We start from the raw sequence: 12,813 nt of genomic DNA, 5'->3' as shown, positions 1-12,813 counted from the left end.
CCCCATCAGACTGCCCACTTCCATTCTTTTAGTTCAGCAGCATTGTTTAATTAAGCAATGGCTAGTTACATTGTTTTAAAATGAAGCAAATAGGGGGTTGCAGCATTTACACTTTTCACAGAAAATTTAAACAGGTATTTTTTTTTAAACCGTTATGAGTTGTGCTGTGTAGCCTTGATTTTTTTAATGTTTTATCATAGGTCAGTTAAACTGAATGATCTGTCTTTAATTTTAAGCATGTCGATATATAAATATGATCCCCTATTTCTCTAACAGATTTAAAGTTACCTGAGAATTGACAGACTGTCCCATTGGAATTCGGGAACACTCAAGCGCATACTGTTTCACACAGAAGTAACAGCCCTAGAAATTGGAAAGAGTAGAAATTAAGGGATATATATTATCCTCTTTTTGTGAATAAATAGTTGTACTGTAGTCACTGATATTTAATGGACTTGAATTAAAATGACAGTTAATTACATGCTACTTTGCTGCAAATCACTGCAAGGTGACTTAGACAGCAGCAACAAATGGAGGAAATCATTTTTCACCTGTAATAAAAGGCTCCTTCGACACTTTATAATGAGTAAAACTGTATATTTGGTGAACAGTTCACTAATTCAGCCCAAGTATACACGTGTAATTGTCACACAAAAATACAGAAAATTCTTAAGTATCCACAAGACCTGGATCTTTCACAAAAGAGGTCATCGTAGCTCTAAAAGAGAATGGGTTCTCCCAGTTTAATGAAATACAGTTCCTCTGGGTGCAGCATACATTCTATTTGTCGATCGCAAAAAATTCAATGGACACATTGGTGCAAATATTCTAGTTGCTTTATAACCAAATCTACAGCAGCAACTGAACTGAAACTGAATCCTGAAAAAGGGCACTGATGCCACCTAGTGATGGGAGTCAATCACACCATTATACTGACTACTCTCCTGTACAGGACAGCAAGCAAACAAGTGATTTACACAAGACTCGACAGATGACTCTGCTGCCAATGCACTGTTTGAATTGTGTGTGAAATATGCTAGCCCATCAAAGAAATAAAAAATGCTGTACTGAGATCTGAGTGTCACAGTATCATGCTGACTGCTGTACTGAGATTCCAGTCTGTTCACTGAGTCACACTGACTGCTGTATTGAGATTCTAGAGTGTCACCCAGTACCATACTGTCTGGTCGAATGAGATTCCAGAATGTCACAGTATCCCACTAACTGCTGTATTGAGATTCCAGATGTCACAGCAATCATGCTGACACATGTTCCACTCCATAACAAGGTACCGCAGAAATTAGCAGAGAAGGCCAGGATCAAGCATACCTGGGTCTTGGGCTAATTTCTGGGCCTTCTGCTGCATCCCTGCCAGACCCATAGCAGGAATGTGCCAGAAGGCCACTGGAAATTCTGGTCCAGGGTTTTAAATTAATCCACCAGAAGAAAACAGGGAGAGTGGGAATGGTGAGTGAGGGAGACAGGATATGCAGGGTAGAGTTTTGCATCAGTTGGAATTTATGGAAGGTATGGGACAGAAGGCTAGCAATGAGTAGTTGAGGCTGAAAAGCATGTGTGAAGGTTTCAGTAGCAGAGAGGCAAAGGATCAGAAGCAGATGCTGCTGCTAAGGTGGAAGTAAGTGCTCTTTTTGATAGAAAAATATGGAATCTGAAACGCAGTTCAGGATCAAACCAAGCTTGTCATCAGTCTGAGACACTGGCTGGAGAATAGAATGTAATAAATGGAACAGAGAAGAGTTTGTGGCAGGGGAATTGCACAGTCTTCCCTGTGGCTTTGGTCATCCTGATGTTGAGCTGTAGGACATTACTATCCATTCAAAACTGGATGTTGGAGAGGCAATCAATCGGAAACCCACAGTCTGTGACAGCCAGCCCTTGTGAAACCATTGAAATTAGAATCTTTTATTGCCTAGAGAAACACTTCAGTGTATGACTATACCTTTCTGGCCTGTTTTCAGCACAATTAAAATGTACAGCAGTACATCACCAAGCACAAGAAAAGGTGGTGTTTTACCACCAAAAACTAATCTATAATGCCAGATTTTTGCATAGTCGACATATATGAGGCACTTTTAAGCAATCTTTTTCACCTCATTTCCACATTTATGGAAATGTAATGAACTACCTCAGATCAACAGGACATGCAAACTGATCTATTTGTCCTGAGGGTTATCTATCTGACTGCACTCACTCATGATTATGTGGTCAGATATCACTCAGCAGATCATTCTGTATACTCCCATTTACCAAACGTTTATCTTTCACTTCTGTAAGACAATGTAATTATGCACAAGATAAGATAACATTTGTTAACTGAGATGATGAAAGATGTTTGATATCTTTGCAAGCACAGCACATCGTTCTTACCTGGAAAGCAAGCTCCATGAGTACAATTCCACCTGGCAGAGCCCTTTGAAGATGGTAGGTCATTACACCGGAGCCATCCGTGCTCTGTAATAGATTTCCATAGATACATCAAATAATTCAGTTACTGTGATTATTACAACCTTTCACCATGTGCCTCAGGCTTGGTACCAGTGTTACACAGTATCAGTTTAATAAAAACTGCAGAGATATCATCACAGAGGGCTTCTGTGGTGACAAACCAGTTTTTTCCTTCCACAAAATATGCCTCTTTCGCCACCTGGACAATGTCCAGGCTTGGGCTGACAAGTGGAAAGTAACATCCATGCCACACAAGTGCCAGTCAATGACCATCTCCAACAAGAGAGAATCCAACCATCACCCCTTGACATTCAACGGCATTACCATCACTGAATCCCTCAATATCAATATCCTGGGGGTCACCATTGCCCAGAAACTGAACTGGACAAGCCATATAAATACTGTGGCTACAAGAGCAGGTCAGAGGCAAGGAATCCTACAATGAGTAACTCACCTCCTGACTCTCCAAAGGCTGTCCACCATCTACAAGGCACAAGTCAGGAGTGTGATGGAATACTCCCCACTTGCCTGGATGAGTGCAGCTCCCACAACAGTAAGAAGCTTCACATCGCCCAGGACAAAGCAGTCCGCTTGATTGGCACCACATCCGCATTCACTCCCCCCACCATTGACGCACAGTAGCAGCAGTGTGTGCCATCTACTAGATGTGCTGCAGGAATTCACCAAGGCTCCTTAGACAGCACCTTCCAAACCCACGACTACTACCATCTAGAAGGACAAGGGCAGCAGACAGATGGGAACACCACCACCTGGAAGTTTCCCTCCCAAGTGACTAACCATCCTGACTTGGAGATATATCGCCGTTCCATCAATGTTGCTGGGTCAAAATTCTGGATCTCCCTTCCTAACAGCACTGTGGGCGTACCTACACCATATGGACTGCAGCGGTTCAAGAAGGCAGCTCACCACCACCTTTTCAAGGGCAACTAGGGATGGGCAAAAATGCTGGCCTAGCCAGCGAAGCCAACATCCTGTGAATGAGTAAAAAAAACTCGCCGAATGGATCATCTAGTTCAATGAATTCAGCAACTAAGATTGGATAAAACTCATAAATCTATCTGAAGACTCAAATAGCTCAAAGACTCCATACACATATCAAACAATGGAGACACTGTGAAGCATGATTTACAGAGTAACTTACAAAGACAATCTCAAATTTATCCCAGGAGTAGCATTACAAATGGCTTCACTGTTTCTGTGTCTAGGCTGCATTATCTTGAGGCTTATTTTGGAGGGTTTCTGGAAGGTGGGCTTCTAACTCCATTAGTGTTAAGCAGTAAGTGATGAATGATCATATGTTCCTGTGGGTGCTTGATGAAAATCAAAGGCTGGTCAGCAGTAGTAAACACCCACACAGCAATGTGAAAATAAATTGAAGTGTATTTTAAAATCAATCTAAGTGTGCATTTTTTGTCACTTTGCCAAAAGAACAGCTGCACTGTTTTTCTAAGCAAGGCAAGACTTCAGCTGTATTTTCCTTAAGACTAGAATGATTTTAAGATATAAAAAACGACCCATAAAAATGAAATGCACTGCCCAAGGTTATATGGGATCAGTGTGCTCACATTCATAATACCAAGTGCCAAAATTTCAGATGTAAAATGCTTAATTTTGATGGGTAGAAAGATTATAAAAAGTAAATAATGTTTGTGTCAGTCAAGACTTTGCTTTCTTAGTAATATTATACGTTACAGGGGAACAAATATAAACTGAAGTAAAATGAGAACAGAAAATGCTGGAAAAACTCAGCATCTGTGCAGAGAGAAACAGAGTTAACGTTTCGAGTCCGTATGACTTTTCTTCAGAGCTGAAGAGAAGTAGAAATGTGATGGATTTTATACTGTTTAAGAGGGGGTGGAGCAGGTGGAACAAAAGAGAAGGTCAGGGATAGGTGGAAACTAAGGAGAAATTTGACAAAGAAGTCATGGACACAGGACAAAAGGATTGTTAATGGTAGTGTTAAAGACTAAAGAAGGTGCTGAGAGTGGCATAAAGCTAAGATAGCAGAATGTGTTAATAGCAGAACAAGGATCAGAGAAAAGCTCAGAACTTCTAAGTACTTGATTTTCCAAAGACACCATAATAAATATCCTCATATTTAAGCATATTTAAGAGCAGGAATGCAGTGTCCTCACTGTAAGTGCTATCTAGCTCCTACATCCCATTGTCACTTGTTACCACACAGGCATATACAGAACCATAGAAGTGTCACATGCACCATGTTGCAATGCAAGCTCCTTTTAAAACTGTCTTTAGCAGCTAAAATCTAAAACATTTCTGCATATTGAAAAGGCTTTTCTTATTAGTCACTGGCTTGAAGGAGCTGTCAACTCAGAACAAGACAGTACTTCACAGCACCCCACATCTCTTTCAAACATATTTGTAAGCACCAGGACAGCTGAGCACGTCCAAGAGCATGTTGGTGACAGTGGCACCAGTTTGTCATACTGCACATAGTGGAACAACTTAAGGATACTAGCCGCAGCAATTTGGCAACATTCACCGGGACAGGTGAACATTGACATGTTCACTTATCTTTTAGGCAATTACGTGATACATTTGCGGGAAGCACATTGGCTAATACTGCAGACCATCCCTGGGCTAACTTAGGAGTCGAAAGCAGGAAATCTGAGGGAGGAGATGATCCTGGCTGTCACTGGTAGTGCAATCCCAACAGTGCAGGTTAACTGTGGATTTCCATGCAGCAGATGGCACAGCTTTGCAACTGGCCTCTGCTGCATGGAGTCTGCAGAGTACAACTATCCTTTGGTCCTTGCCAGGTAAATTGCCAGGATGTGCCTATATAGTTGGTAGCGTAATGGCAGCTGCAGGCAGTCCACTTCTGGTACTTGCTTATCTCTCTGGCATGTCCAATCAGAAATATATATTGAAACCAACCATCAATTAATTTTAATAATACTACGAACATGACAGAACTCTGCAATTTGCAATTAGATGTCGTGTTACTTCTCAAGCTACAGTGAAAGTTGGCATTGTAAGAATCTCTTTTCATGCCATTTCAATTTTAAGTGCTTTTTGTTCTACTGAAGTGTTGTAAATGCCTCAATTACAGTCAGTTTTCCCATTAATTTGCATACATTATTCTTGTTTTAACATGAGCCCTAGGTTGGCCTAAAAGGACAGTTTTTTTAAATTCATTCACGGAATGTGGGCAGCATTGGCAAGGCCAACAGCATATATGGCCCACTTTGGCTGCCCTTGAAAAGGTAGTGGTGAGCCACCTTCTTGGACACCATTGAATTGATTGGAAAGCCATTTCAGAGGGCAGTTAAGAGATAACCGCAAACTATGGGTCTACAGTCACATATAGGCCGTTAAAACTTTCTGATGAAAGATCACAGATGTGAAATGTTAACTCTGTCTCTCTCTCTCTCCCCACAGATGCTGCCATAAACTGAGTATTTCCAGCATTTTCTGTTTTTATTTCAGATTTCCATGATCTGTTTCACAAAAATCAAACTGATGATTCACAAAGTATCTGGGAATCAAATAACTGAAAGTTATTTTAAAGATTGCACATAAGCCTAAAAATTACTTGACAATATTAGCGAATGAACATTTTAAGAGCTGTTATATTATTTCTCTGTCTGTTATTTTACTAGAATTGTTAACCTGTATATAATAAAAAGCTGAGAAACTGCTTTGAAATGTCATTGACAATGTCAAAAACGCTCTTTGAGCATTCACTTGCTCATTGCAATAATAATTTTTGGATTACATGGACAAAGACTCAAATTTTCACCATGAACCAGTCTCTAAACACTCTTGACTGCTCACCTTTGGACTGTCATCGCTTTTCTGCTTGTGAATAGATATAGATCGTGTGTCCAATTGCCGTGTCCGACCCAAACTGAAAGAAATAAATCCACAAATATGGCAGGTTATGAATGTTGCAACAAAGTGATCAGTGGAACAGGAAACTGCGGTCCAACAGTGCCAGATTTTCTGAATAATAACAGTGGAAGATAAGTATAAGGAAAAGTAACTGGCTTGCAACAGGGGCATGTTAAACTGCTGCAATAAGACTGAGTTTGGTTTATAAGCAACTGTGCAGTTTGTTTCATCATAGCACAGTTTAACATTGGTGAGAAGGGGGCCAAAGAGAAGCATTAGATAGTGTGGTAGGAAAGAGCCTTGCTTGATGTTCTGACTTGCCACTGTGCGGGGGACAGTGCATTGTGACTATCAGGAAAGGGGGTTGAATGCTACGATAAGGCAACAGAACCATTGGTCAAAAATTGAGTATCCTGAGAGTCTCCTGGTCTAGTAAATCAGAATCAAAAGGCTTATTTGGGAACCACATCAACTTGTGCAGAACATCAGTGGACATATTGTGAATTCCACCTCTACTTAGATAGACTAAAGTAAACTTATTCATACTTTTAAGAAGGTAGCTTGAAAACATACATGGTAAAGTCTAGTAAAAATCTTCTTCTCTATTTGGCAGCAGTTATTTCAATTCAAAAACCCAGAGATATTAATATAAGTCCTGTCTGTATAGTTTGAGGATATTACCATGTATTACAGAATATGCAATACAGGATACACATATACGATTTTACAATAGGTACTATATAGTAGAAACAGTGATGCTAATAGCACTTTGGGGTTGAAATGACGGAAACGCTATTTTGGCATTGTGTTGCAATCTAAACTTGCAATTCTGTAATTAAAATGAGGTCTATAATCACAGAATCACAGTGCAGAAGAGGCCCTTCGGTCCACTGAGTCTGCACCGACACGTGAGAAACACCTGACCTACCTACCTACCTAATCCTATTTACCAGCACTTGGCCCATTGCCTTGAATGTTATGATGTGCCAAGTGCTCATCCAGGTACTTATTAAAGGATGTGAGGCAACCCGCCTCCACCACCCTCCCAGGCAGCGCATTCCAGACCGTCACCACCCTCTGGGTAAAAATGTTTTTCCTCACATTCCCCATAAACCTCCTGCCCCACGCCTTGAGCTTATGCCCCCTAGCTTTTACTATTCTTAGAATCTGGTGGTGTCCCAGTCGAGTTGTTATTTTGTATACAGATGGGCTGAAAATAGTTTTCAAAGCAACAGTCAGTTGATTTGTTCCCACAATCATCTGTCTTCCCAAACAAGATTTCTACATTCCACGCCAAGCAGCCCATTTTACTGTTATTGGTGAATGATCTACATTTGATATTTAGCTTGCATTTCCAACGTGTGATGAAAATATGATGAGGAAACTGGAAGGGCCAGTGAAAAAAGCTCTCTTTCAGTTTGCTCTGACGATATTTACCATGCCACCTGCTTTACTGAATTGCCCAAACATTTTTTTTTAGATAAATTACTGGGGTTATTTTAGTGCAATACAGAGTGAAGATGCTCACCAACTTCTATATATCGTGAAAGTAGATACATTATTGATTAAGCTACTTCACAGCACCAGTGTGGCGTACTACAAGGAATTTCATTTTCTTGCTTCCATTTAAAGATTATATTAGTATCATGGGAAAACAAAAATATATCAGCCTGAGTTATATGGCTCACACTGAGTAATATGATTGAGTAGTAACTGCACTGTTTCAATTGCATGACTTGTACAGAAAAGTGCAGGTGACAATTCTGCTACCTTGCAATAAGCTGTTCTTCTTACCTCCTTGTAGGAGAAGGTGGGCGAACCTGCACTAGGATAAAACCCATGCTCTGTAGGTACTGGATGTACTGCTGCATGAACGCATTGGAGATTTCACCCAGCCACTGCTCCTCCTTCAGTTTAAAAGGCATTGTTTCCACAGAATCACAGCTGTGACTCCGGTCTCTTCCTGATGTAGTTGAGTCATTAGAACGATGACGCTTCTGGGGAGAGAAGGTCAGAAGTAATAAGAAATCAGAAAATGTGAAAACAAGAAAGATGATTGCAGTTCATCTCTGCAGTAAAATGAAAACAACTACAGTATGTGTCAAAGTACTTCCAATGAAGTATTTAGAAATGTAGTCACTGTTATAATATAGGGGAAGACACCAGTAAATTTGCACATAGCAAAGTCCTACAATCATCAATAAAATTAATGGCCAAATAATCCACTTTAGAGATGTTGTTGCAAGAATAAAACCAGGAAAACTCTCCAGCTTTTCTACAAACAGTGCTGTTGATTTTTTATGTCGATCTGAGGTAGTAGGCATCTGAAATGCAGCATCTCTGACAGTACATTACTACATCAGTACCGCACTGAACCATTAGCCTAGACAATCTATTCAAGCATCTAGAACGTGGCTTGAATGTTCGAGCTTCTGACTTAGGGGTGAGATTGCCAGCACTGAGCCAAGTCTGACATCCAAAATGCACTATTCCACATTTCTCTACATTGAACTGCATCTGTCACGTATATGGTTGCTCCATTAACCAGTCTACATCCTTCTGCAATCTTCATTCTAACTAAGCAGCAAACCTTAATAAAATTCATGTGTCTATGTTCAAATTGGCCACATAGATGGAAAACAAAAGAATTTCCAACAGGAAAGCATTACCTGAATCCAGTCAATCCAAAAATAATCAATTTACTTCTAATTAGTACTTTCCATCCCCTAAACAATTCTCTATCTATGCAGCTACATTCTTTTCAACATCACTTACCTTAATTTTCACAAGTCTCTTACTTGGAAATGCACCCCATCATAGATCTTCTGAAAATTTATGTTTACATCAGCCACCGCTGGACCACATTTCAAAAGCATTTCATTGGTTATAGAGTGCTTCCCTAAAGTTGTGAAAACTTCTATATACATTGAAGTTGTTTATTTTCTTCAACTATGTACATTGAATTTTCTAAAAAAAAATGACAAAACAATCATAACCTGCCTTTATAAAGCCATGATAATTACCACTGATTGGCCCATATGTCTTTCTAAATGGTCAATAATTTAATCCGATGTTATTTAATCTAGACGCAAACCAGTTAACAAAAGTTACAACTTCGTATCCAATCCATTTCCCCATTTTGAATTTTTCCTACCTTCTTTTGCACAAGACCTGTTTCTAAAGACTCAAGGAAAGACTGGTCCTGATTTGAAACCTATTTAAGTTATTTTACCTCACAAATGAATATCAAACGTAGACAAAAACTCATTTTATGGCATTAAGAGCCAGTTCCTTTTGACTCATCAGGGCACTTAAAAGAAAACATTGATTTCCATTAAATGTTTAAGCACTGATAATGACTATTTTCCAGAAGTATTCAGTCAGGAGGAAAATACTGGCTTACTGTACAATTACTGAAGTATTATGATTAACCTATATATTTCAAAATGTCAAACCTTACCCAGAAAACTGCAGGTCCAGTAGCTTAACATCAATTGTACTCTATCAGTAGCAGGTTAAGTAATCAAAACCATAAAGAAGTGAGACATACTCATGGCAATAATTTAATAAAGGAAATGTCAAAACCAATTTTGTCCTCGGCTGTCCTCGACAAACTTTCTTGACTTTTTTGAGGATGCTACAAATAAAGTGGATCATGGAATTTTGGCTTCCACAAACTCTCTGATAAGGCCTCACTGAAGGGACCATTAATTAGGTTAAAATTCATATAGTATCTGAAGCTGGATAAGAAATTGAATAAAAAAAGGAAACTGAGACTATTCATGAGAACTGTGGTCAATTATGCAATAATAGTTTGCATTCATTGAACACCTTTTAAGAAGGAAAAACGTCCTAAGATACTTCAATAGTCAGGCAAAAAACAGATGACAAGCCAAAATAAAGAAATATTAGGCGGGTCATGGTTTTAAAGGTGGTTTATAAAGGAAAAAAAGAGAGTGGGGGGGAAAGAGATTGAGGGGTTTATAGAGGGAATTCCAAAGCACAGGGTGTAGATGGCTGAAGACACAGCTTCCAACTTGTTAATGGAGGTAAGGGTGGATGGGGCAGGGGATTTCTTCAGCAATTCTTAGGCTGTTTTGTGCATTGTAATAATGCTTGCAGGTTGTTTCTGTGTGCGTGCTAATATTTGCGAAGTCTTTCTGTGCTTACAATGTAGTACTGATAAAACGCTAGATAACTCCAAACCAAACTGTGTGTAAGTTCAAATGAGTATACTGACAACTAAATTGAACAGAGGTAGGGAACGAAAGAATAGAGACAGTTCCTAGGAGAGAGTACTGCCTTACAGTATCCTTAAAGAACATTGTTTGGGAGATGACAAAAACAATCTATGTAATCTTAACTGTATAGCACGCTACTTCTTTTGTAGTAGATGAAGAGCGAGAGTGACTAATATTTTCTAAGATTGCACATCAAGAGTAGGTGTCGGGTCAGAAAGAAGTGTGGTTTCAGGTGGGCTGAAGGGAACTCTGTACATAAAGGTTAAACCACAAGGGAATAATGCAGAGGACTAAAAAGTAAACCTGAGTATATTGAGTCTTCATAAAAAAAATTCATCATACCAAAATTACAGAAGAAATAATGTGACTTGAAGTCAATTTGCAGTGAAGGTGCAGCAACAAACTTTTCTGAGTTTTCATGTCAATTCAATAACAATTCAGGAAACTTATAAAATAAAAGGCTGCCTGATTCATTACATCTATATAGAAAGCCAAAGCTTTAGAAGGAAACAAACCAAAACATACATTTCCTGCAGAGAGGAAGCAAGCAGGTGAGGGTAAAATTCTGGCAACATTAACTGTGCAAGAAATGAATCAGATATAACTTTAGACAAAGGCTTTGGACACCACCAAAGCATAATGTTCACCAACCCCAAAAGCATGGATAAGTCCAACATGTGCCAATTGTGGTGAGCTCCTTGTGTTCATCAAGGTAAGCAGTATTTGAACAGGGGAGTGGAACATTTCATTCCAGGTACACTGAGCCAACACCAAACACACCCAGATAGATCAGGTTTATTATACAGCCAGCTGCATAGTTAATCCCTTCTACTTTATCCCAGCAACATGCTTTAGCAGAAACTCAGAAGAACAAATTCCTGATGGTGGGGTAGTCCAGAACCAGGGGTCACAGTCTGAGGTTATGGGTAGACCATTTAGGACTGAGATGAGGAGAAATTTCTTCACCCAGAGAGTGGTGAGCCTGTGGAATTCACTGCCTCAGAAAGTAGTTGAGGCCAAAACATTGTATGCTTTCAAGAAGGATAGAAGGATATAGCTCTTGGGGCGAAAGGGATCAAGGATATGGGGAGAAAGCGGGAGCAGGCTATTGAGTTGGATGGTCAGCCATGATCATGATGAATGGCGGAGCAGGCTCGAAGGGCCGAATGGCCTACTCCTGCTCCTATTTTCTATGGGCAGAAAGCGAAAGAGCGCACATCTCCCTGAGGCTAAGTGCTGCCTCAGGGAGATCGCTGACAGTTTTAAAAACGTTAAGAATAGAAGAAAAAAAATCTTTAACATGTCCCCCTCATGTGGCAATGTCACATGAGATGGGACATGTTCATAAATTACACTAAAAACTTTATTAAACTTTTTAAATCCCTACATGAAACCTCATCCCGCCGGTGGATGAGGTTTCATGTTTTTTCTAATTCCCGCCGGGGCTCCTGGCCTGCCCGCCAACCTTAAGGTTGGACGGGCAAGTCCTTTAATTGTTTAAATGATTCTGTCAATGGCCTCAATTGGCCATTGACAGGTCGGTGGGTCCGCAGATGATTTTGCTTCACCCCCACCTTCCTGAAAATTTAAATGGGGCAGGATGATGTCAAGGATTCCCCCGACGTCATCCCGCATCATTTTACGCGTCGGTGAGCAGGCCCCGCCCCCTGCTTTCCGACGGCAAAATTCAACCCTATGTTTCTATAAATCTTAATTATTTATTCTTTCGTGGGATGTGCCCATTGCTGGTAATACCAGCTTTTATTGCCCATCCCTAATTGCCCTTGAACTGAATGGCTTGCTAGGCCATTTCAGAGGGCAGTTAAAAGTCAACCTCATTGCTGTGGGTCTGGAGTCACATGTAGGCCAGACCATTTAAGGTTGGCAGATTTCCCTCCCTAAAGGCTAAAGGACAGGAACTAGATGCGTCTTTTATGACAATGGACGATAGTTTCATGGTCACCATTTTCATGGTCAATGGCTTTGAATTCCAGATTTATTAATTGAATTTAAATTGCTCCAGCTCCCATAGTGGTATTTGAACCCAGTGCCCCCCAAGCATTAGCCTGTACCTCTGGATTACTCATCCAATGACACTGCCACTATGTCACTGTCTCCATTTCCCACAGCAGATATCCTTGTGGCCTAAGTGAGAATGCTAAATTAAAGACATTTACAGTCAGTAGATAGGTGCAGCTTTCTCCTCGGTCTGGAAACATTCAAAATAAAG

At 40.1% G+C, this 12,813-nt stretch overlaps 1 protein-coding gene across 1 annotated transcript in view; it reads right to left on the bottom strand.

Annotated features, from left to right (window-relative positions):
- szt2 (SZT2 subunit of KICSTOR complex) overlaps positions 1–12,813 on the bottom strand; it is a 221,123-nt gene that overhangs the window by 38,407 nt on the left and 169,903 nt on the right. Inside the window, exons 64-67 of the mRNA XM_078560851.1 lie at positions 8,137–8,339; positions 6,286–6,358; positions 2,389–2,472; positions 289–363 (exon numbers count right to left, since the gene is read on the bottom strand). Of these exons, the coding sequence (XP_078416977.1) occupies positions 289–363; positions 2,389–2,472; positions 6,286–6,358; positions 8,137–8,339 (435 nt within the window). The remainder of the gene's footprint in view (positions 1–288; positions 364–2,388; positions 2,473–6,285; positions 6,359–8,136; positions 8,340–12,813) is intronic.

Source organism: Cetorhinus maximus, chromosome 17, assembly GCF_964194155.1.
Source record: "Cetorhinus maximus chromosome 17, sCetMax3.hap1.1, whole genome shotgun sequence".
Classification (NCBI taxonomy): Eukaryota; Metazoa; Chordata; class Chondrichthyes; order Lamniformes; family Cetorhinidae; genus Cetorhinus; species Cetorhinus maximus.
This window is presented reverse-complemented; position numbering and strand designations above follow the sequence as displayed.